The 26,251-nt window shown below is 38.5% G+C and overlaps 1 protein-coding gene across 10 annotated transcripts in view; it reads left to right on the forward strand.

Moving 5' to 3' along the window:
* NTRK2 (neurotrophic receptor tyrosine kinase 2) overlaps positions 1-26,251 on the forward strand; it is a 208,467-nt gene that overhangs the window by 98,529 nt on the left and 83,687 nt on the right. For 8 of the 10 annotated variants that reach the window (XM_060762108.2, XM_060762112.2, XM_060762111.2 and 5 more), the window contains one exon: positions 373-438. The exons of the other annotated variants lie outside the window; for them this stretch is intronic. In XM_060762108.2, coding sequence (XP_060618091.2) covers positions 373-438 — 66 coding nt within the window. The remainder of the gene's footprint in view (positions 1-372; positions 439-26,251) is intronic. 10 annotated transcript variants of the gene reach the window in all.

The raw sequence follows: 26,251 nt of genomic DNA on the forward strand, positions 1-26,251 counted from the left end.
ATTGTGTTAGCATAGTACACTATCAGTATCCAGCCATAAGATTTATTCACAATTAAGATCTGTGATGCTTTATTTTCCAGCCTTTTTCATAGATATACTTTCCATCTTTCCACTCCAGACTTCCTAATATTATCTCCGTTATAAGGAGTATGGTCTCCTATTTTCTTTGAAGTGGAGGCCACAGTCCTTTTCTCATACCAACAGTATTAGGAAATATGTAGATAAAGTTTTAGGTATTTCTTTTTTTAGAGAGGGTTAAACTGAAGCTGAATGCCTGTGTGAACAGTGACTTGCATGAAATGGCCTTACATTATGTTGAACTTGATCAACACTTAACTTCTATTGCATTAATGCCAGTGCATCTCGTTGCAGTTGAATTAAAACAAGTTGGTCTGGTAGAGCAAATGTGGCTGTCATTGCAAGACTGCGATAATGAAGGTGAGACCATCAGCTATATAGACTCATAGGTCAGAGACCTAAAATCCATTTTTATTTCTAAAAATGGGTATAATGTAGAAATGATTTCATCACAGTAGTGGTTTTAGTGTGAAACATTTTTTCTATTATTGCACTGTGTGGTTCCATACATTTCATTCATTGTTTTAGTTCACATTCATAACTACATATAATCACAACAAATGGGTGATGAGGAAGAATATTCCATGACTTAAATTTGGGAATGCAGTTTCACTAAGTGACAGCAATTATTTTCCTGTGAATTTTTGAATGAGGCTAAACAATACAAGGACAGTAAGTACTGCTGATAAATCTTTTAGAAGCAGCAGTATCTTTCCCTTGAAACCAATGCATAGATTATGGAGAGTGCTGCTAATGACATATACATATATAATGTCTTGATGTCCTTCCTCAGATCCCTATTCCTTCCACAAATGGTGGGGTAATTTGCACTTTCACATGTAATAAGATGCCAAATTAGAATACACAACAGTAAAGGAATCAGATCAAAACATATATTCAATCTGGGAGGTCCAAAACAAAGTTTTATATTAACTTGAATTTTCACACAGCACTGGCCCATGTTTTTTCAGTGTCTTCTAATTAAACAACAAAGGAAGTGAGGATCTCTAAAGTTGGCACTTCCATTTGCATTAATGAAGAAAAACATGCATTCAAAGAAGCAACTTGTTTATGGGGGATTTGGTGTTCGAAAAGTTTAAAATTTTAAAATATTCAAGTCAATACAAATTTACCCTTTAAGTATTTTTTTCTGCATTGATTTGTAATTAGAACAAATTGCGACTTGGTTCATCCCACATTTAAAAAAAAATTGCCCATGCCTACACTACACAGTTCTTTTAGGCACTGTAAAGATTTTATTAAATGCACTAAAAGACAAACTCTTCTTTCTTCTAAAAGTCCATAAATTATTTTTCCTCTAAGTACATTTAATATGATTCCATGATGTCTTAAATGAAAAATGAGTTGCCAGTGGAAAGTTTATACTGATTTCTTCACCACACCTTTTTTGTATAGATTAGGAACCATTTTATATAAGCAACTCTGAAAAATCCGAAAATATTGTTGGCTGCATTCATTGCAATCATTAGTAACCTGTTTTCAGATCCATCTGTCTCCTTTTCCTTTGATGTGAGTGAATTCTAAATCGGTAGAATAAATGCTGCCAGCATATCATTTTGAAAAGGACCTTACATATAAGTTTTTGAAAGACCCTGGTTCTCAGTAATCAATAAAAAGTAAGGAACCATAAGTTCAGCACCAGCAAAATTGAGGAAGGAAGTGCTTATTAGACATTCTGTAGGCAATAAGAGAATAATGACCCTGCATTTTGACAAATACACAGTGAATCCTAGATTAAATGCTGAATACAATATATATATTTCCCTTTCAGTTCCATGCCAGGAAGACATATATGTCTTTCAAGGTAACAGTGGGAGAGAACACAGTAAAGTAGCCTAAAATAGCCTATTACAGGGAATGCCATTGCAAGAAGCTTAAGAAAATCAGCGATCGTTTCAGGCAGGGCATTGGGCTATTAACCTCACATATATTTTTTCTATTCAATGTGCTGAGTATATAGGTCACATTGTAATGTATTATTCCATTAATTCATTTTATATTGAGATACATTTTATAAGGTAATTCTTTTTGCAATAAAGTTCACATAGTTCTATTTAATTCCGCATCTCCACCCGTTCTTTTCGTTATGTGAAGTTGTAAGTATTTAATTCAAAGTATTTAACACTGAATGAATGCTGCCTACATAGTCGAGTTACAGATTTGTATTTTATTAGATTAAACATTCTCATAACTGGCTTCCTTCAAATATAAACTACATTTCTGTTTTTTGTTGAGAAAATAAGGACCTATAACTGTGGAGAATGGAAACGTTTACCATTTATACAAATACGTGGGTGTTTTTTTCTTATAAAAAAAACCTGTGGTGGCACAGCAGGTTAAACTGCTAAGCTGCAGAACTTGCTAACCAGAAGGTCAGTAGTTCGAAGCCGCGGGATGGGGTGAGCTCCCATTGTTAGCCCCAGCTTCTGCCAAACTGGCTGTTCAAAAACATGCAAATGTGAGTAAATCAATAGGTACCACATCTGCAGGAAGGCAACGGCACTCCATGCAATCATGCCAGCCACTTGACTTAGGAGGCGTCTACAGACAACACTGGCTCATCTGCTTAGAAATGATGAGCACTACCCCCCAGAGTTGAACTCAACTAGACCTAATGCCAAGGGGAAGAATTTACCTTTACGTTAAAGAAGAAAATCACATAAACTTAGCGTATGCATTGATGCCTCTGTAAATCGAATTTAGTTGTTTTTTGCTCACAAGCATCTGTGTGAGGAACTGTAGAACCAGCTTTTAATTTGACAGTTATTAGTCCCTAATGTGATATTGTAGTGTTATAGTAAGCAGTTTCTATTATTCTTCAAGGATTGTGTCTCTTTCTCAGCTCAGGAAAGACTAAGAGAGATTCTGGTGTTCAGCTTGTTTCAACCAGTGACAGGATATGTGACCTTGTTCAAGTGGATCGCCTCACCTCCTTGTGCATTGATTGATGCATTTTAAAAAGAGTACAGTCATTAGAAATTGTCTAAATTATATACCATGGGTACCATAGTAGCCCACAGTCATATGGGTTCTCTCTTGTATTTGAACCTTAAGTGTTTGAATATGTTCAAAATAAAGCAACACCCAGAAATACATCAACATAAAAAGGGCTTTCCAAATGTTGTCCTGTCCAGCTGCTTCAATCTGTGTCTCCCATTGTCCCTGACACTGTCTATGCTGGAGAAAGGGAATCATGTTGAGTAAGCTGTGGCCCCTTCTACACAGCTGAATAGAATCCCACATTATCTGCCTTGAACTGGAATATATGGCAGTGTGGACTCAGATAACCCAGTTCAAACAGATATTGTGGGATTTTCCACCTTAATATTCTGGGTTATATGGCTGTGTGGAAGAGCCTTGACAGACACTGCTTTTCTCTTATGGTTTATGACCTATTGTGTTTTATACATTTAATCAGAATGTTTTCTCTGCTAACATCTCCCATGTATTTGTTCAAGTGTAGCGTATAGTTTTAAACTCAAAATAATAATGTGGTTAAATATGTGGAGAGCCTGTGCAAATGAGCCTAATAATTTTTATCTTGCAAGTAAATGATGTATATCCTTTTCCGCAGCATACCATTGGAAGGGTAGGGTGAAATGCCATTATTCTACAAATACTAGCTTTAGGTAAGAAACTCTTAATGCATGTACAGAATTTACTGGACATGAGGAAAGTGTGTAACAAATGCAGAGGGCTGCTCATCACAAAAGGTCAGACGAAGTCTGACTTGGCCACGGTAGTCCACACCCTTATTACATCCTAAATAGATTACTGTAATGTGCTCTGTGTGGGGTTGCCTTTGAAGACTGTTTCGAAGCTTCAATTAGTCCAACAGGTAGCAACCAGATTGCTCATGGAGCGGCGTACATGGAGCATACCACCCCCTTGTTACGTCAGCTCCACTGGCTGCTAGTCTATTACCAAGTACAATTCAAAGTTCTGGCTTTAGTCTAAAAACCCTAAATGGATCTGGCCCAGCCGACTTGTCCCTCTGTGATCCACCTTGGAGGTTAAGATGGTTGGGGGAGGCCCTGCTCCTGACCCCACCACCCACGCAAGCATGACTGGTGGGTACAAGAGTCAGGGCCTTCTCAGTGGTGCCCCCCCATCTGTGGAACACTCTAATGAAATTAGGTTGGCCTCCTCCCTCCAATCCTTTAGGAAAAAACTTAAAACATGGGACCAAACATTTCAGCAGCAGACACAACGATAACAATATAAGTGATTATGTGACTGACAATGGACAGACTTCAGGTTGCGACAATGGCTTTGTGTAATATTAAATAAATGTTTTATAATTGATGTTTTAACTATTTTTAAATTGTAATTGTTATTATAATTGTTGTGTTTGGCATCTAATGGTTGCAGGTTGTGAGGCTGCGCTGAGTCCCCCTCCCCTCCCTTGGGGTGAGAGGAACGGGATATAAATGTAGGAAATAAATAAATAAATATGTCCCATTCAGTCCTATTGTCTCAGCTCACCAGTATGAACTAATAGAGCATTTAGCAAAAAGTGAGCCAAAGAACTAGAGTACATCAGTTTTTCCAAAAATGTTTAGCTAAATCCCTACCAACACTTCCATTTTATTCTCTACAAATAGCATGGAGATTTTTTGAAGACTATATTTTACTCTGCCCAAATCAGTAATTCACACATAGCAGTGTGGATGTTCTATATGGTTGTATCCATGGCTTTGCTTTCATATTCAATCTTTCCCCTCTTTCTTGCACCCAATCTTCATTCCACAACCAGAATTAGGTCCATTCCACTTCTCAGTGGGAAGCAGAATGCCATCCAATTATGACCGAGCTGGAATACCACCATCTCTTAATGTTTAAATGTTGTTTATGTCTTATGTTTAATGATTTTAATGATTTTAATTTATAGTTATATGTTAGTGTTTAGTTATTATGATTTTTTTTCTTTTTACATGTATGTTGGCATTGAATTTATGCCATTAATCGCCTTGAGTCCCCGTCCCTCCCATGGTGAGAAAGACGGTATATAAATAAGTTAAGGCAGGGGTAAGAGAACATTCAAAAAACCTGTGTGACCACAATGCAAGGAGTAAACTACATTTAATTAAATTTTCTAATGCAGATTTCTATACATGTGTTTACTCTTTCCACAATGATTTGGAATATGTATTTTGAATTTTGTGGAACAAATACACGCTTACACACATGAGTGATGCAGATTATAGGAGCTAAAGTAGCCATTAGATATCATAATATTTTCATTCTGAGAGGTTTATGTGTTAGTTCTATCTATGATTTCATATGAAATGTTGGACTTTTCCCGGTGATCTGTCTTGCTTTGAAAAACATTTCCACAAACCCAAACAGGAGCATTTTCTTGTTTTCCAATTACAAAAAAATAGAATACAAATAAGATTATGGCCTTAGCAAACATCACTTCAGAAAATAATGTCTTAGGTTCAAGTAGCAACTGAAAACAGGCGTGAGTTATTACATTTTATTTTTGGCTTGGAAGAAGAATCTGACAAATTTGATGTGATTTCCTTTTTAGGTAATATTTCTGCATCTCTCGTCCCATTTCTTTCTTCTCATACACTCAGCAGTTTTTCATTTCACTTCCAATAAATCATTCTCCATTTAAATGGACCACAAATACATGTCATGTTGCAGTTGATTGCTTCCAAGTTGTATAAAAGCAAAGCTTATATTTATCTTGTTTAAAATGACCTCAGTGGCAAGGGGTATCAAGTAACACTGCTAAACTTGGCTTTTGGAAATATACTGTTAAGATAGAAACTGAGTACAGTTATAACGAGATTTAAAAACCAGAAGACTGTTAAAATTTCAGGTTTCCAATTTATCCCTGCCTTGGTTTGGAGGGTGAGGTAAGAAATTCAAAGAACAATGACAGCTCTCTAACTTTATACTTCATATGTATAAGTAAGCATTTTGATGTGATTGCTATAGTAGTTGAGAATATTTCAACCCAAGCTTGGAAAAGGTATTCTAGATTACAATGCCCAGAATGCCCTAACTAGCATGACCTGGTTCCAGCACATGTAACACCACACATCGTCTTGGAGTGATGTGTGGTGTTTCAGTAAAACCTGGAAGTAACTGGGATCAAGGGGGGGAGGGGCAAAATGATGTTTGGGGAAAGTGTGGAAAGAATCAGGTTAACAGCTGAAAAACAGGTCTTTAAAAGGTGCACTTAAAACCCAATTCTGCCAAAAAAAAATGTGAATCTTCACATGATTTTATATCTCTGCAGTAATGAAAAATGCGTGATTTCCTTCCTATCCCACTGTGTGGACTGCTCCAGTACACGTACACATTTTAAAAGCCCGAAACAGCTGATGAGCCTGTCAAAAATGGAACCACAGACACACAGGTGTCTAAAGGGAAGCACAGTTGGAAAGCCATTAGAACTCTCTGCAACTATTCCTTTCTTTAGATCTTTATAATATTAAACAGAGCTTGCATTAACAGTTGGGTGAAGGGAGAGAGAAGAAATCTGCTTTTGTGTACATTGAGATCTCTGCATATGCGCTTATGAGGTCCAGCACATCTTGGAGAGATTTTCTTTTAAAAACTTCCGCCAGATGTTTCCCGTCCACCCTCAATCTTTATCTGCTTCAAAGGAAAGTGTGAGGATGGCATGGGAGCATTTCCTGGGACTGGCAGATCTGTTTGTGGACCTGTTGTCAGGTCCCAGGATATTTTGCCCCATATTTAAAACACGCATTTTGAAGCTGTCCGCAAGCGCCTGGAGTCTCCTATTCTGGACATTTTTAAGCATAGGTTGGATGGCTATCTGTCAGGAGTGCTTTGAACATGTATTCCTGCATGGCAGGGGATTGCATTGGAGGGCTCTTGTGGTCTCTTCCAACTCTCTGATTTCCCAAAGCTAATAATTGTACTAAAATAACTCATAGATGTGTTGTTGAAGGTTTTCATGGCCAGAATCACTGTTACTTTGAGTTTTCTGGGTTGTATGGCCATGTTCCAGAAGCATTCTCTCCTGACATTTCATCCACATCTATGGCAAACAACCTCAGAGACTGTGAGGTCTGTTGGAAACTAGGCAAGTGAGGTTCCACAGATATATAAACCCCACTTGCCTAGTTTCCAACAGATCTCAGAATCTCTGAAGATGCCCGCTATAGATGTGTGAGAAACATCAGGAGAGAATGCTTCTGGAACATAGCCATGCAGCCCAGAAAACTCACAGAAACCCAACTCATACGTGTTTTATTTCTATATAAAAAACTGCAGAGAGAGCTCCTTTGTTAGATATTAGAGGAGGCTGGAGAAGCTAGTGTTCTGTGAGCTGGAGCTTGTCAATATATTGTCCCTGGCAAGATGTGATTGGTTAGCTTGTTGGATAGATAAGATGGCTTCCTTTTTTTGTTTTCTTTAAATCACAGTGAAGTGTTAACAGCATTAAATAAATGTGGTTTTCTTCAGAACTAGATGTCTTTACAGTTAATATTATCTTATCAAATCAATCTTCTTAATGTCTTAGAGCCTTTCCTTCAAAACATGCAACAAGAACAATCCATCAGAGAATCCTGGCAGTTCTAAATTAATCATACGTGTTTGGAGATTATAGTTTGCATATGTGTTTTAGCCAGATCCCTTTTACCCTCTATGTTTTTGTTGGCATTTCGTTCCAAGCTACAGTGATTGTTTCAGTAAAAAGGAATTTAGGCAAGCCTTGTTAGGAATGTGAAATAGCACCTAACAGTCATGTTTGGTTTTGCACGTGTGTCATTACTTAAAGTGAAACAAGAGATATTACTGTTGCCTCAAGTGTTAAATTAGCAATCAGATGGAATGCAAATGAAATAATTGCTGTTTACTATTTTCAAAACTCTAGAGGTTATATTAATAAATGTCAAGGTGGAGGGTAACTCTCTAGCCTGTTATGTAAACTAAGGTTCATGCCTAAGTGGAAGGACAGTAGGAGGATCACTTACACATCCACAAAAATAGAGGACAGCAGGAGCAAGCTTTGCATAACATTACACACGTTACTGTCCGATACAAATGCCAGCTTGGTAAGAATTTCTATAATTTAAGCAGAAAAATAGTGTATCTCGTCATGATGGGAAATATAGAGACCAAGTGTCACTGCTTTCTAGATTCAAATTGTTAGTGGAGATTTTCAAGTGCCTTTTGGCTCTTTATCTTTCAAATAAAACCTGTCATCTGACATCCCTTCAGCTCCAACACTTTTCAAATCTAGGGCATGTGATTGTTCTAAAAATGGGCATGAAGATGAACAATGTCTGTAGTTTATTTTGAGAGGATTCCCTAAAATGCTTTTCAATCACATACTCACTCAAAGTATATTTTAGAGAGCATTGTTTTGCGGTATTGCTGTGAAGATCTCCTTCCCTTTATTGCTTGCAACACATGGGAATTATTTCTCATAAAATAAGCAGCCACTTAGTAGTGCTTGCTAATTTTAATGCTGTCTGACAATGTCCTCCTCTGCCATTTTAATGCTGTCTGACAATGTCCTCCTCTGCCATTGACACGAGTAGCTAATCCATGTGATCTTCCAATATATTTTCAGAGAAAGTCCTACACAGTTAAGTTTCTGTATTAGTGGATAAAGTGATCAGTTCACATTCAAAGTTGATGCGGGAGGGTATCACTGGCACTGACCTTCAGTGCGGTTCTGAAGTGCAGCACAAGCCTGAATATATGAGCTAGGCTCAATTGTGCACAATGGTGTGTGCCTTTGTGTGTTATTAAATGTGTTAGGGTCCTTACATTTAATAATACATACAGGCACATCTAATATTTCTAAGACATGTTTCTTTTTCCCTTTTTGTTGTGACATATGTTTTATAACTGCATTTCATATTAATTTGATTCTTGGAATTTCATTTGTGTTTGGTTCTTTGTGTTAATTTTTGTTTAACGATTATAAGCATGATTTCTCATCTGTTTATTTTGTTTCTTTTAGGTTCTGTTTTGTTTCATAAGATCCCACTGGATGGGTAAATGAAATAAGGAAAAAGAGAAAGGGGCTGTTGAGCATGATTGTTGAAGCTATGTTCTGCCCACTAGGCAGTGGACATGTTTATTGTGCTGTCAATTGCTACTCTCCCTGGACCTCTCTTGTAGAGATGGGTTATGTATGGAGAACTCTAGAAGTATGCACAGTTTTGGCAACTTCACTGCAGGATCAGCCCCAGACAGCTATAAAACTCAAGAAAGCACAAAAATAAACTATTGTTGTTCTGTTACAGTGATCCTGTTCATAAAGTTGACATTTCAACAAAGCTCCACTGCATTATTTCAAATTGATTGTCTGTTTGAATTTAGTATGGGGAAAAGAATTAATTTTATAGGTACTATTTATTAAAGGTAAACATCAAGTATTTTATGTACTAAAAAGTTAAAATATTTTACATCCTGCTTCTGCATACTGTTAGCCTTCGAATTACATCATGGACCGCAGTCGGGCAATTTCTTACTTAAAACTTGAGCATCTACAGAATTTTTAAGATTCTGATGTGAGATCCTAAAGCTGTATTAAAAGTTTTTCTGCAAATCTTCATGGGAACAATCCTTAATGGTTTCACTGGAAGTGCAATATAAGCTAGGATAGGGGATATATGGATTCTCACTCATATGCTGTTGGACTATGGATGCTTCCATACATAATTTAAACCTGCTTTGGAGCGGCTTAAATAAACCCATTCCAAAGTGGGTTTAAATCCCCAAGCTAAAAAAAAATATTCACATGCCCTCCCAGTAACTTCTGGGAGGGCACGGAGACAGCGAGAACCCCCCCCCCCAAAAGAACTAAAAATAAGAGTAAACTTACCAGGCTACCATAATGCCTCCCCAGCACATCTCGAGTGACCCCCCCCCCCCCACTTCCTGGCGCATCATTGGTACATTCCAGAAGGTGTGTTTTAGGAGGTTGGAAGGGGATGGGTGTCATTTTGCATCTTTGGGCTCCAGGAGCCCAAAAGATGAATAATAGGTGCAGGGACTGGCCCCCTGGGTAGTCCCAAGACTACCCCATAAATGGCCTATCTAATTAATTCAGGATAAAGCAGGATTTTCCTACTTTGTGTCAAATTAATTTGTTTTTACCAGAGGCATCGTTTGGACGCCTCCGGTAAAAGCACGAGAGCTCGCACATTTTGGGCCCTGTCTGGATGGGCCCTAAGAGTCTTGCTAGCTTTACTCAACACGGCCAATCCATTTTTTCTCCTAAGCAGTAAAAACAATCTCTCAAAAGTAGCTATATTAGTTATCAGGAAACTACATAAATAAATACAAGCAGCTGAGTCAGATTGCAACATGAATTTGGCTTTTCTCTATTAGATTTACTGAACTATTTATACACTTAAACAGTGGTGTGCCTTAAACCCAGCAGCAATAGTGTTGCTCCTCCTCCCTTGGCCATTTTAATATCTGGCACCCATAATAAGAACTTTTGTGCCCCTGTCCCATGCTTGTTTAGCAGGAAACAAATCTTATATCTAGAGCTGGGATTATCTAAGGGTGACAATAGCAGTAATTTTGATTATTTATCTCTCCAATGTAGTGTATATTTCACCATTTTACATGCTGCTCTGTTAAATAAACAGATGTGAGCAAGAAAAGAGGTGATAAGTTTGCTGCAATAACCTGGCAAGTTTAATGAAATTTGTGGAAGGAGCACATGGAGAGGCTTTGTGCATCATATTGCTTTCTATTGAGAGTCCTTTCCATGGCAAAGTTCCGAGATTGACTGTTTGCAGCTATTTACGCAGCCTCCAGATTTGCCAGATATGTCAACAATTACAAGGCTACACTTTTTCAAACTACTCCCAGTTACACATAATAAGCCTAAATCCAATGTCAAGCTAGTGGGTGTGCTGTAAACTCTGCAGCATCCTAGAGCAGGTTGAGATGGCACTTAGGAGGCTACAATATAGAAAACAATTGCCCTCTTTCCAGATTGACTGCAAGAAGCAGTCCCATCCACCAAATACCTACACTGGAATACACCCATACAATAGGTTTAGGATCATTATCTGTCTTTCCACAATTTATCTTGGTAATCCTTTTGCAGATCAATTTGAGATACAGCTGCAGGTCTTATTTTTGAATAGTTCTATATGTACTGAGTGAATATTTTGGACTCTACATAATCAAGACATTTATTTTAATGAAGCAGAACTGATTTATGCATCACCAAATTTATATATGCACAGACACAGTATAGGAGGATAATCTATCAATGGTTTTATACTCCTCATGCATTGTTCTTACTACCATTACATACAGCTGTTTATGGATTAGAGCACAATAGCTATTTACTTCTTTTGTTTGGACAGCAGCTAAACTTAAATAATGAACGAAGCTATATGTTTCTAGCTGATTTCTTTCCCTGCTTTCTCTATGGAAGCAGATAATCTGACTGAAGCCAAACTTTGAAGTTGTGGTTTGCAATATGCTAATTTTGGTGGCATTATAAATTGTCCTGCCTTTCATTGTAGATATTTTAATTAGCCCACATAGTAATGGTTTACAAATAGAGTGAATTTCAACCCACAGTGAGACTCTCTGTTTTGGATTAAGGACCTCATCACACTAGAGAATGACTCCACTTAAAATCCAGTTGCCGCCTCCTGCAGAATTCTGGGGTTTGTAGTTTAGGGAGGAGACTTTAACAGCCTCACTAAACTACAAACCCCATAATTCTGCAGGGGACAGAAACCAGATTTAAAGTGGATCCATTCTCTAGTGTGATGAAGTGAATTGCATGTTAATAAACCTGGAAAGGGAACAAAGTACATTCGTCTTAGTGAAGTTTGAATTGATTTCTTTAATCCCATCATATGGATTAAATTGTGCATTAGTAGATGAAAGTGTAGTTTACAAAGAATGCCGTTAGATCCAGATTTTATCATACTTAGAGCAGACAAACCCATTGAAATCAAAGGAGTTTAAGTTAGCAGACTGTTGGCAAAGTATTCAAATTTGGATCCAACGCAATGGGCATTGCATTGAGCACTGGTGAGCAATTTAAAGCTTCACACACATTGGCCTGGAATTCCCATTGCCCCTAACTAGATAGAAGGCTGATGTACACCTTCTCCTCATGTGGATTTTACAGCTTTTCCCTCTGCTGAATTTCTTCTGGCCAGTGTGGTGACACCAATTTTATAGTGGCAGAAATAACCAACCAAGATGCTTTAGTCTTAACTTTCAGAAGCATCTGCAAAATAAATAAGGGAGGGGGGAGAGAATTCCTATATATTCTAGCATTACCTTCTACCCTAAATGATGAGACATCCCTTAGCTATTATGGGATTTTGAATCATTCCTGGCCCATAGAAACAGCTATTTATTTAAATAGATTTGGTAATTTCAGTCCTTCAATAAAAGTCCTCATGTTTTTTCACGGTATTCAATTAAGGTTTTGCCCCTAACATATCTGAATAAAGGGTTCTATGAAGAGGTCATGTCTTTGAGCAAGAGATGAATGCACAGTCAATCACAGATTGCATTATTGTTTCGGAGTCAAATAAAAAGGCCACTATTTAGGAGAGGTCAGCTGCCCATCTTTAATATTTCTAGGAATTGTGATGTATGCATTGCTTAGACATAAGCATGTTAAACATTTCATTTTCTTGTGTACGGTAATGGATTATTGTACATCTAGGTCCTTCAAACTAAGGGCCCATCCAGACAGCCCCTTTATTGCGGAAACTTCTGCAATAAAAAGGGGGCTGTCCAGACAATGTTCTGAGCAGTCCTGCATTAGTTCACTACAAACCAGGAAAACCTGGTTTGTAGCAAATTAATTTGTTAGTGCATTTATTCCGCGCTGTCACGATGCCAAGGCTCTGCCATTATTTCAGCAGAGATGAACCAAACAATTTAATTAAAGCAGCACTTACTGTCTGGCTGTTTTAATAGTCCAAAACATAAAACATAAAGGTAGCACTCAGCCACAGGATATAAAACAAAAACTGACAGCAAACACTGTTGCAGGTTCAAGATAACACCGTAGTCAAAAGGTCCAGTCCAGTGGTCAAACACCGAGAGTTCATTGAGCAAAGTCCAGGGGTCAAGAGTCTATACCGTAGTCAAAAGCCAGTCCAGAGATTCAAGGTCCCAGGATTCCAAGAGTACAAGAGACAGGTCAGGATACTGAAAATCCACAAACCTGGGGGAAAACCAACATCATCTACCACCAAAATAAGACAAATACTTTTCTCCCGAAGATCAATCCCAAGGCTAGCTCATTATATCCAGAAACACCCAACTGCAGCCTATCTCTTGCATACCTCCACCCTTAATTACTTTCACCCATGAACTCTTACTTACAGATTATTCAACCCTTTAGAACTAAGACTTACATTAACCCTTCCATCACCAACTGCTAGGCCTACCACCACCAACCACCACCAACTGCAGAACATGATTCATGACACATGCCTTCTTGGAAGGTGCAGGATAAATACACTATTTCCTGTGTCTGGACTACAGACCAGACAACATTCCTACAGTTTACCAGGCTAAATAAGCCCAGTAAACTGTGGGAATACCCACCCCCTCCCCCCAAGCCCCTAGATCTCTTAGAAAACTAAGAAATACTTATGTGGTCTCCATTAGATCACAGCAAGTTCTCCCAACATGTAGAAATGACGCACCAGGAGAGGAGGGAGGGGGGAGGAGGAGGTAGGAAAATCGGTACCCCCCTCCCTCCTGGTGCGTCATTGCTACACTTTGGGAGAGCTTGTCGGGATTCTAATAGAAACCACATAAGTATTTCTCAGTTTTCTAAGGGATCTAGGGGTTTGGGGGGAGGGGAGGAGGGCCTCCCCACGTTCTCTTGGGCTAGTCCCAAGAGAATGTGTGGACAACCCACCCCAGAAAGTGCGTGCTTTCTTGGGTGGGTGCGGACAGTTCTTCCACAACATCCGTGTTTTTTTTAACGTGGATTCTTTTGAGATAAAGGGCTGCCCTAAGTTACTAGGCCCTTGTTAGCAAGACTTAGGGCCCTTCCACACAGCCATATAACCCGGAATATCAAGTCAGAAAATCACACAATATTTTCTTTGAACTTGGTTATCTGAGTTCACACTGTCATATATTCCAGTTCAAAGCAGATAATGTGGGATTTTATTCAGCCTTAGAAATTAGGCCTTGAATAATTTTCATTCCCTTGTAACTAACATTCCTCTTAAAAATGACAAAGTAATGCTGCTACATTAGGTCCCAAAAGTTAAAACACCAACATTTTCTAAATAGATTGTGCAAGTAATTGTTTAAGCAGAACTACTTCTTCACAAGAAAGAAATCTTTTTTTTATTTCAAGGAAGAGAAAAAAAATATTTCCAGAGTAATTATTTTTGTATTCGAAACACTAAAACTGAAGGTTCTGATTTAATTACAATTATTTTTATGTACAGAAAATATAAACATTAAGTTTCCCATTTAGTAGTAGCTGGTGGCTATGATATCAGTGGGACAGTAAATCAATTTCTAGCCTTAGTTTGAACTTTAAAGATACTATCCAAGGGGATGGATCCTGTCCCCAAAATAGGTTAAGTGCCAAGGATAGCTTATTTATAATTCATACTAAAATTTAAAGCAGATTTCCTGCCCCATTGAAATCAGAGCTGCACTGTTCCTTTCACCAGGTTTTTTTTTAAGCCATAGTATAAACCAGGGAAATATATTGCCCTCCAAAAGTTCTTGGATTGCACATCCACTCCTAGTAGTCAGCATAGCTAGTGATGAAGAATCATGGGAGTTGCAGCTCTACAGTTTCTGGGGCCGCACATTTCTGTAGTTAGGATAATTCACTGCATCTCCACTGGACAGAGATTTAAGTGTTGTAGATATCATTAATGAAATTCTTCAAATTCTTCTTGCACATATCATCCTGATTCAGGGTCACTTAGCTTACAGTGAGGCCCCTTCCACAAAGCTGTATCAAATTCCACATTATCTGCTTTGAACTGGAATATATGGCAGTGTGGACTCAGAGAACCCAGTTCCAAGCAGATACTGTGGGATTTTATGCCTTGCTATTCTGAGTTATATGGCTGTGTGGAAGGGTTCTGAGTGACTTGAAGATTCTGGATGTTGAAGTATCACTGAAAGGTAGCTAGTCATGCCATAATGCTGCACCTGTGTAAATTGTACAAATAGATGATATTCATGACTTGCTTTGAAATGCAAGATCGTTCTGAAGTGCTGAAATAGATAGGTGAGTCAGTTCAACAAAGTTATACTCCATTCATAAAATGGATATGACATCAGAAGAATCACGGAGATAATCTCATGAAACAAATTGTTGTTAATTTATCCATTATCTGATTGATTCAAGGAAAGAATCAGCCACCCATACTTTATGTCATAAATCTATATATAATGAAGTTATTTACTATTTAATTAAATCATATCAAAGCTTTAATATTGCTGCTATCAGTAGTGACTTTAGGCTGTATTTTTCTTTTTGAAAAGGAATACTTAGCATTTGCTCTAATCCATCAACACACTGTGAATCTTTTAAATACACTGCCCAAAATAATTTTAAAGGGTGTTAAAAACATATTTCTTGTAATAATTGAGAATCATTGTTTTTATTTCAAAACCTAGTCATGACAATGTGGACAGAATGTACTTTCTGAACTTTCTAAACTTATTTTTAACAGGCCAATAAAGTTTTATAATTCGTTTGTTTGTGTCTTGCATTTTTTGTAAACTTATGTAGCACCATTTGCTCCCTTGGCAAACATTGAATCCATAAACATATGATCTTCTTTATGTTGCATTATTTTGTTTGTTTCAACATTGTAGACACTTGTGTAGATTTAAATACTGCTATACGGGGTTGGTAATATTTTTCTCGATTTGTTCACATTTAGGTTCACAAGCATCTATAAATGTTGTTTATTTAGAATTTACAGTAAGGAGTATGTTCATTTTTTAAAAAAAGTGTTTCCAGATTTATGTAAAGAAAACATAGTGTGCTGAGGCAAACGTATAGAGTTAAAGCAGCATCCTATAAAATGCAAAAGTTTGAAGATGGAAAAGGCCATGGAATATCAAGGTAATGTTCAGAAGCCTTTGAATAATTTGTGATACAGAAGAAAGTTATTGCTCCATGCTTAGACTGTGAAGTGGAAGGAATTAAAACAAAGGATGCAGAAAGGGAATGCATGAGAGAAGGACATGGAGGAAAAGTAAAAAGACAATGTTTATTTGTAATTAGCCTTCCCAAATGATTTCACTTCCCTCACATTTGTTTTAAGCACTACAATATGAAAATAAGTAAGTGTCATTCTACAGGTAAGAACAAATATACAGTAAAAGAATTGTCCTTGCTTACCAGTTTGATAAAACAACTATCGCTCAGTCTACTCAGGCTGAATAATGCATCCTTACCTCAATCCCATTTCTGATGAAACACACAATGTTCCTCTCTTTCTGATGTGAGAACACTTATTTTCAATGACTGCAGACTTTATGGTGATTCTATTTTACCCCTCTGTATTGGGGAAGAACCAGGTTTTTAAAACAAATTATCTGAGCACCAAATTGTGATTGTAGGGCGGTTCTAGACAGGCCTTTATCCTAGGAGAACCCATGTTTTAAAAATGCGGCTCTTCCTGGGGGCCTGTTCATACACACCCCAAAAAGTGAGTGCTTTCTGGGGTGGGTGTCCCGTGAGAACATCTGGAGGCTCTACCCCTTTCCCCAAAACCCCCAGGCCCTTTGAAAAGTAAAATAAACTTACCTGGCCTCCATTACAGTCTTGAAGCAGCTCTCCTGGCACATAGAAATGATGCACCGGGAGAGCAGGACGGGGAGCGATTTTCCTTCCACTGCCTCTCCTGAGGTGTCATTACTACGTGCTGGGAGAGCTGCTCCAAGGCTGTAACAGAGGCCAGGTAAGATTATTTTACTTTTCAAAGGGGCCTGGGGACTGCAGAGTTTGGGGGCTGTGGGGGAAGGGGGTGGGTATTCCCACAGTTTTCTGGACTAATTTAGTCTGGAAAGCTCTGGGAATGGTGTCTGGATTGCAGTCCACACACTGCAAGTAGTGGATTTATCCTGTGCCTTCCAAGAAGGCGTGGAATAAATCCACTATCTAATTTGCCACAAACCAAGGTTTTCCTGGTTTGTGGCAAATTTCTTAGGGACTGTCCAGAACATTATCTGGACAGCCCTTTCTTTATTGCGGGAGTTACCACAATAAAGGTACTGTCTGGACCGTCCCACAGTTATATCAGGGCTGGAAGCTAGGTTGGTGATTCCTCACCTAGGTCACCTGCTAATTTCAGTTTCAGAAAGGAGCCTACCTTGTTTGAATCAACATCCAGGAAAGCTGGGGTTGCATTTTGAAATGTGCCTTGTGCACACACATTCGCAAGTCAGCTTTTCACTTCCCTCTTCTCTACTGGCTTCATTTTGTAAAAGCACAGGCAAGAGGCACAGAATGAAAGAAAAATAAAGGCAAGCAAATATGAACATGCATTATGGGAATTTTAAACCTGCATATATAAACCGATATGGTGAACACATGTACAGAATAGAAACACCCCCTTGCGCAGATGTGGCTATGTAATGTGGCTGTGAAAACTCATTTCAGTTTGGATTAAAACAGCTTTTAAAAGATCAGTCTGCATCAGGAATACTACGCAGTGGAGCTGGAATACAGTCCTTGTGAAGATTTAGCTTTTGAGAGTACATTTTCACCCACCAAAAATAAAATATATCCCAACCAGATCATAGAGTCTAGTTTTGTGTTTCAGTTGACTGCTAGTTAGCTTATCGTTTGGATTGGATTTCCTTTCATCAGAGGTTGGAAATGACATCTATCTCATTCTAGCCGTAGGGGTTTTTTTTTCCGTGTCAGGAGCAACTTCAGAAACTACAAGTCGCTTCTGGTGTGAGAGAATTGGCTGTCTGCAAGGATGTTGCCCAGAGGATACCTGGATGTTTTACCATGAGGCTTCTCTCATGTTCCTGCATGAGAAGCTGGAACTGACAGGAGCCCTGCTCCCTGGATTAGAACCACTGACCTTTCGGTCAACAGTCCTACTGGCTGCAGAGTTTAATCCATTGCATCACCGGGGGCTCCAACCATAGGGTCATACGTGTTGGTCAAATTCCAGGTCCCATGGAGATGTCAGCAAGCTGTTTGTGCTTTCTTTGTTCTGATGGTACTTTGGATGAATGAAAACAGCATGTTTCTTCCTGATGCTTCTAATAAGAATAACTAAAAAAGAAATACTTTGCTCCCAGTTATTCTGTTCATCATAAAAGATTTTGCAGGGTGGGATGGGATGCACTCACTTTGTTTGGATCTAGGAAGGTCAGCGCAATGAAAGAGTGGCAATCTTCATGGACTATAAAAACTACTTATAAAGTAGGAAGGAAGGGATTATATCGTTCACTTGTGTACAGTAGAAGCCAGTGACTCCCATATCAGGAGAAGGTGATTTTAATCTGAACTTCAATTGAGTTATTAGTGGTGTTGAAAATATTTTGCGGTTAGAAATCAGTGCCGTGGATAGCTGCTTTAAACTTTGGGTGAAAATCTGGAACAGATTCACTACTCCACTGACATAGAACTCACAGCTCTCCCCTTCTTCAGTAGGAGAACAGAAAATGATATGCATCTATGTACACAGGTAACAGAATGAGGCCATATAATGTATGGTATTTTGTACTGCAGGTGGGGGAGATAGTTGGCCCTTCATAGCCATGGATTCAAACAACATCCCCCCTGCCGCCACAAAAAAAAAAATGTAAAGGCAGCCATTTTATACAAGGAACATCATTTTACAGTTCCATTGTCTTTAACGAGTCTTGAATGTCTATTGATTTAGATATCGGGGGGGGGGGGGGTTGATCCTTGAACCAAATCCCAGCAGATAAAGGGCCCTACCATAAATGGGCTGCTTGGATTTTGTTTGTAGGAAGAATTTGTATAAACTAGTTGTTTTTAAAAAAAATCTTGCCTCAAATAAAAATGGTGCAAGCTATTTTACACCTTGTTTTGAATATGAAAACCAAACTAAACCTGAAAGGCTAAGGTTTAGCAGTAAGTTTTGTCTGTGGAGTCCTGAAGAGCTTACGGGTGAGTTGGAATTAGTCTAAGATATCTTCGTGGGGGCACCTGATTAAAAGAGATAATTGGACCTTTATTTGGATCAAGTCAGTAAATATATAGGTTGCTTATCTACCTCTATGTTATTTGCGAGTCTCATGACTCATGAAGTTCAATTTGAGAGCAAAGTATGGAAAAGGGACTTTTGGCAGACTATAACTCCCAGAATTCCTCATACTGTTGTCCCAGAATTCCCCATACAGAGCATAGAATCATAGAATCGTATTATGTCTGCAAACTTAAAAAAAAAACCCTCACACAATCGATTCTATTTCTCAACTGCATAAAAATGTTCTTATCATGACATAGTAAGAAAATAGAATCAAAATCTTGAAAACATTTTGGTAGATCATTTGAATATCATTGGATTATTGTGAACCTTCAGTATTTGCATTTTTCTGACAGAAAGTAGGAAACAGTCCCTGAGTGTTAAAGCAATTATGTCTCCACATTGCCCTTTCTTATTATTTGTACAGTTGTGTCATGTTTTTCCCATGGATCCGAATGCTATCGTTCTAATGACTTGGCAGATGCAGACATTATATTCAACTTTGCTTACGTTTGCAAAATGTGCAGGCAGATATTTTCATTCTGGGAGAAATGAAGACCCTGAGCACCTTAACAATCAGTCTAATTTGGCCTTTGGGAACAACAGTTGGTTTCTAGTGTTCGATATATTAGCTAAAGCTGTTGCAGGGTATATTAAATATACTGATTGCTTTTTCAGCTCTCATGTGAAATGTACTGTTATTGAAAACACATTGCTAAAGATTCTAACTATCCAAAAGAAATTAGCTTAATTTAAGAATTGATTGGATAATAATATACTCCCACAGTTGGGCCCTAGGCCTTCCATGCCTCATCCCACCCCCCACCCAATGATTTATTCCAGTACAGCTCTAATGTAGTTTGAGCATTTTTTCTCTTGATTTAGTTGGTTTATAATAATCCCAAAGTGACAGGATTTCGTTGCCTGCCTCCTTAGAGCTGGGTTCAATGACTTTGATCATTACTTCAACCTAGAGGCTTTGTCCGCACGGTTTTCCAGTTCATCTGCTTGCTCTTCTGGGCAAAGAAAGTACCTCTGGGAAGATTATTTTGCAAGTTAGTATCCACATGTCGAAGATGTCCCGTGCATATCCATGTCTGTGCACTGACTGTATCAAATGTCCTTATGAGCTCTTTTACCCATAATGATTTCTGGAGTTTTCTGGTGCACAAAAATGATCCAGGTTCCATTGAACTATGCCCTCATTGGGGTGAATGCAGATGGAAACCTGTTTCTAACCTACATATCTAGGGCTCTGAATTGTGGTAGCTTGCCTCCTCCTAACCAGGACATGGGTTAACCTGGATTTTAAAAAAATGCTCCATATCAGCCACATGCAGCCCCCAAGCCCCATTAGGCCTTCCAGGACTCCTCAAAGTTGAATTCTTTTTTGACATGATGTTCCAAAACATTTTCCATCTTAAGAACTACCCCAACTTTCAAACAGACATTTCGATTAGCCTTTCTCCTCAAGACCCTCCACAATTCCAAAAGCCCACCCTGTCCACGTTTCATAAAGACTTAAAAACATGGATGTTCCATAGTGCCTTTGATTAAACATTTCACTAGATAACCCCCCCCCCCCCCCCCCCAGCCATAACTCAATATCTGGCTCCTGCATTTTACCACTGTTTCATGCTCTACAGATATAGTGTTCTAATTGACTTTGCCCTTCTAGACCTATCTGGCTCCTGCACTTTTTCCATCTGCCTTGTCCATGCAACTTTATTGCATAAGCCCTGACCGCCCGAGTATTTGATAACTATGTCAGTCTATTTCTAGTTGGATGATGTTATTTTATGACTTTTGTTCTTATAAATTTTCTTGTGCTGTGTTTTAATTCTATGTTTGACCAGGCTTGCCGCCCTGAGTCCCTTCGGGGAGATGTTGGCAGGATACAAAAATAAAGTTATTGTTGTTATTATTATTATTATTATTATCCAGATGCAAATGGCACAATGCTGGTGTGATATGGGGATGAGATCCACCCAAGACGAGAGACAAAAATCAGTCCTCAGTCTCTGTGTACAGTTGGCCCTCTATGTTTGTGGGTTTAACTTTTGTGGATTTCATTAATATGGTATCTCTGGGAGTTTCTAAGATCTCCATTGCAGCTCTTGTGTTGGAAGACCTAGAGATTCCTAGATATAGAGTATTTAACATATGTAAAATAGGTATAATATTATTACATCTTTTGACTAGATAGAGCAGAAGGTTTTGTCTTTATTAGGGCTCTTAAAAGTTATTTATATCCTTTAAGTTCTTTGCATGCTAAATGCAGTTTATGAATATTGATGACTACTTCAAAAACAAATGGAAATTAAATTCTTGCCCATTTCCAGTGTCTAAAAACAAAAGTACAGCTGTGCCTTGTATGCAATGGATCAGGTTTTATCTGCCAACCACATAGATATTAATACTTATGCAGAACTCGTATGGTTGAATACATGGGAATTCAAACCCAGGAGTTTAAGAGTTATACAGCCAAAACCCCTTGAGCCTGAATAAATGAAGCTGTTAGTTTTGGCTTTTCTTACATGTGCATTTTTTAAATGTTAAGTTGTTTCCTTCCTAAATATGGGGAAAAATCTTGGCTACATCTCAACCAAAAACAAACTCACAGGAAGTTCTCACTCATCCTTTTTCTGCCCTCAGTTAAACCCTCATCATTCTTATTGACCTTGCTGCTGTTGAGGAAGGAGATAGTTATAACAGTCAATGCCGTAAGGATGCAATGATTATGAAGGACACAGAGCAGTAGGGCAAGGTCTCTTGATGGTAGGCTTGCTGGCAAAAATGGACCTTGGCAGGCGCTTAACTCTTGCAGTCCCATTGTTGATTCTGCTTCTGAAGTCTATGGTAGTGTTCAGCAGTTCAGGGTACTTCATATGTTGCATGGATAGTTCTAGCCTTTGGTAGGTAATAATAATATCACTACTGTCTATATCAAAAATATGATCTGCATTTTGCATATTCTGAACAACCTTTCATGGGGAGCGACGGTGACAAGTGGCTTCCGTTTCTGTAAAGTAGTAAGTCTCCCCTTGCTTTTAGTTTGAATTTTGAAAGGAAGCTGAATCCTATCTCCCAGCATGTCAACTCCTTTATAGTTTAGATTAAAACCTTGGAGAAATTCACTGTCCCACAGACAAAGGAGCCACAAGCCTTCATTAAGCCATATTTTTTTCAAGTGTAGTTGAAATATTAACAGCAACCTTTATGTGTGTCAAATAAAAATCCAGGAGGAAAACAATGTAATGAAATACCTTGCAGCAAAATAGCTTAAATGTATTTGTGTTTGTTGGCTCAATTTGACCTCATTTGAGAGTTTTTGTGTGTTGTTTAACTGTTATCACACAAGGAGAGTTGGTAACCCTGACTATCTAGTCATTTCTGGGAAAATTAACTAGAATATATTATTCATATTAGCCAAGACTGCCCATAGTTCCTTGCTTGCCCTCTTTCTCTTTCTAAATATAGATAAGTGACCAGTAAGAGCGAGATTTGCAAAACATCAAAATGATTTAGTAGTTGTGAAAGAGGAATGATCTTTTATGTTTTGGGAGCAAAGTACCATCTATTTTCCCTTACAGATGTTGTAATAAAACCTCTTTTCTAGAGGGTTGTATTTTTTTTTTCGTGTCAGGAGTGACATGAGAAACTGCAAGTCGCTTCTGGTGGGAAAAAATTGGCCTTCTGCAAGGACGTTACCCAGGAGGTGCCCAGATGTTTTGATGTTTTACCATTCTTGTTGGAGGCTTCTCTCATGTCCCCACATGGGGAGCTGGAGCTGACAGAGGGAGCTCATCTGCACTCTCCCTAGATTTGAACCTCCGACCTATCGGTCTTCAGTCCAGCCAGCACAAGGACTCAACCCATTGTGCCACTGGGGTCTTCTAACGGTTGTGATGGCATGAATGAAATATTAAGAACCTCATGTGGCACCCTTCATACAAATAGCTTACCAGGAGAAGTTGTGGTTCCATAACCATTGCCCAGTTTCCAGTCATTTAGGCAATGTCTTGTATGACTTAGGCCAAAGTCAACTCCTTCAGAGCACCAGCCTTATATGGTAAACAGCAGAAGGACACAGAGATTTCCAGATGGAGTTCATTTGCCGCTTCATTTCTTTCCTAAAATTGATTTTAAGAAAAGAACTGGGCCAAATATTTTCTTCAAAGGAACCTGAAAATTTATGTTATTATTATTTACTTTTTTGTCAGAGTCCAGGCAGAACATATGGTAGTACATATTTTTGAACATAGGCTTTGCACTACAGAATGCGGACTGCTGCAAATGATTGGACCCTCATGGCGTTCTCATGGACAACTAGTGTAGAAAGTATGAAGCCTTGCGGATTGGCTTGTTTCTAAAGTGGGTAGAAGAGAGGCAGAAAATGACTTACCATATATACTCCTGTATAAGTCAATTTCATATGTAAGTTGAGCACCGGTTTTGGATCCAGCATTATGGCTTTCGATGTGACTATGGATCAAGGCTCATTTCATACAGAGAGAAAAGTACCTCTGGACTTGCCCTCACCAATTTCCCAACAAAGCATTCCAAAAGGCGAGAAGCAGAGGAGAGATTAAAGCAGTGGTTCTCAACCTGTGAGTTCCCAGGTGTTTTGGCTTACAACTGCCATAAATCCCAGCCAGTTTTCCAGCTGTTAGGATTTCTGTGAGTTAAAGCCAAAACATTTGGGGACCCACAGGTTGAGAACCATTGGATTAGAGGGACTTGGTGCATTTTTAGGTTCTCCAGGGATGGACTGTGCTCTTACCTTTTGCCACCCTACTCAGAGAAGAGAATTTCTTTTTAAAAAAGAGTTATGGTACATTACTCACATTGAGGCAATGATAAGTCAACCCAGGTTTTGTGGGTTCTGGATTATACATGAGTATTTAGAATAGTCTTGCAATTCCTACAGACAGAACCAGTTCCACTTTACAGGTCAACTGAATTTAACTAATGACAGAATGTGGAGGAGTTACTTTAACAGACTGCATTTCTCAGAATGCTTCATCCATGTGAATTGTGGGAGTCTGGTAGCTGTAGTTCAGGAAATAACCTTTACCAGTTTGATCAGTGTTATAGATGTCACAGAAGGTCAAACCACAACTCTATGGCAATAATTACTTCTAACACTCAAACATTAAGTAGTGGTCAGTTTCTTCTTTTGAGATATGATTGTGAAATTGATATGATTTTTTTTGAAGAAAATATACTGCCTGGTGGCACAGTGGGTTAAACCGCCTGGTGGCACAGTGGATTAAGGTCGCTGGTTCATATCTGGGGAGCAGGGTGAGCTCCCACTGTTAGGCCCAGCTTCTGCCAACCTAGCAGTTCAAAAACATGCAACTGTGAGTAGATTAATAGGTACCATTCCGGCAGGAAGGTAAGGGCAGTCATGTCGGCCACATGACCTTGGAGGTGTCTATGGACAATGCCGGCTCTTCGGTTTAGAAATGGAGATGAACACCAACTGCCAGAGTAGGACATGACTGGACTTAATGTCAGGGGAAAACCTAATATTTTCCTCCCCTTACTTTGTTTATCCACTGTATCATTTATTTATTTTATTTAGTGTATTTATATAATCCCTTTTTTTATTTCTGGGGGGACTCAAGGCGGTTTACAACATATTAATGGCAAGAATTCAATGCCAACATGCATATAATAAGATAAAATCACAATAATTAAACAGTCATATAACTATATCTTAAAACCATTAAAACAATTAAAACCATTAAACATAGGCATATACAACATGTAAACACTAAGAGAAAGCATTAAAAAACATCGAATATAAATATTAGAATCACATGATCCAAATCATGTCTTCAGAAACCCACAAGAAAACATCCATGTCAGAATTTCAAGGTTCTTTTCCCCTAGAATGATATAAATCAAGTCTCTCTACAGTCATTCTGTAAATTACTAAAATATTTCTCAGAGACAAAAGCTTGGTAAGCTGTTATGTGTTTTATTTGAACTAAAGCTCCCATTTGTATCACTATAGTCATTATTTCTCTTTTTAATATAGCTCAAGTTTGTATCTAAGCAATATTATGCCTTCATTTTCATACAAGGGTTTCTAAGATGAAGAGGATAATTTTTTCTATGTGCAAAATATTTATTTAAAGGAGTTCTTTCTCACAAAATTTACAAACATATTTTTCGTTTTCTAAAATGAGCTTGATTCAGCAATCATAGCTCTCTTCCTTCTCACTTTATCTACACAATAAGCTAGCAAAGTAGGTCAAGCTGAGAGAGTATGGCTGGCCCAACATCACCCAATGGTCCTCATGATTAATGGGGACTTGAACCTAGATCTCCAAGCCCCTGTGAAACACCAACCACTAAAGCACATGGCTAATGACTGTGTCAGCTAGGGAATTCTGAGCAATGTAGTCCAATAAGTAACATTTATAAATTCAACCATGAATTTTAGGCCAGAGTTAAACTTTAAATCTTGCCTACTTGTTCATTGTTCTAACAACTACATTATTTTGCACCATGCATAAATGAGGACCTTTTAACACTACACAATTTCAGTGGGTCCTGGTGACTGCTGGGAATTGGTTCTCCATGTGGATACCAAAATTTGTGGAAGTTCAAGTTTTATTATGTACAAAGGATGCCTCTTACATAAAATGACAAAATCAAGATTTGCATTTTAGATTGGGGGGGGGGGGGGGGTATTTACGAGCTTTGGATAGTTGAATTCATGAGTTCCAAGTCTGTGGATATGGAGGACTTACCGTATAGTGCTATGATTCCAGTTTAACTATCAATTGCAACATGCTATAGATTTGCAGTTGGGGGATATTTGGAGCTCTAGTGTTTTACCAGACTTTGCACCCCAGTATTCCATAAGATGCAGTCATGGCGATTACAGTGGACTTATAACAGTTCTGCCCCAGCTTATTTGTCTGAACATATTTCCCTCCATGATTCTCCTCAGA

Source organism: Anolis sagrei, chromosome 2 (genome assembly GCF_037176765.1).
Source record: "Anolis sagrei isolate rAnoSag1 chromosome 2, rAnoSag1.mat, whole genome shotgun sequence".
In the NCBI taxonomy this organism is placed as follows: Eukaryota; Metazoa; Chordata; class Lepidosauria; order Squamata; family Dactyloidae; genus Anolis; species Anolis sagrei.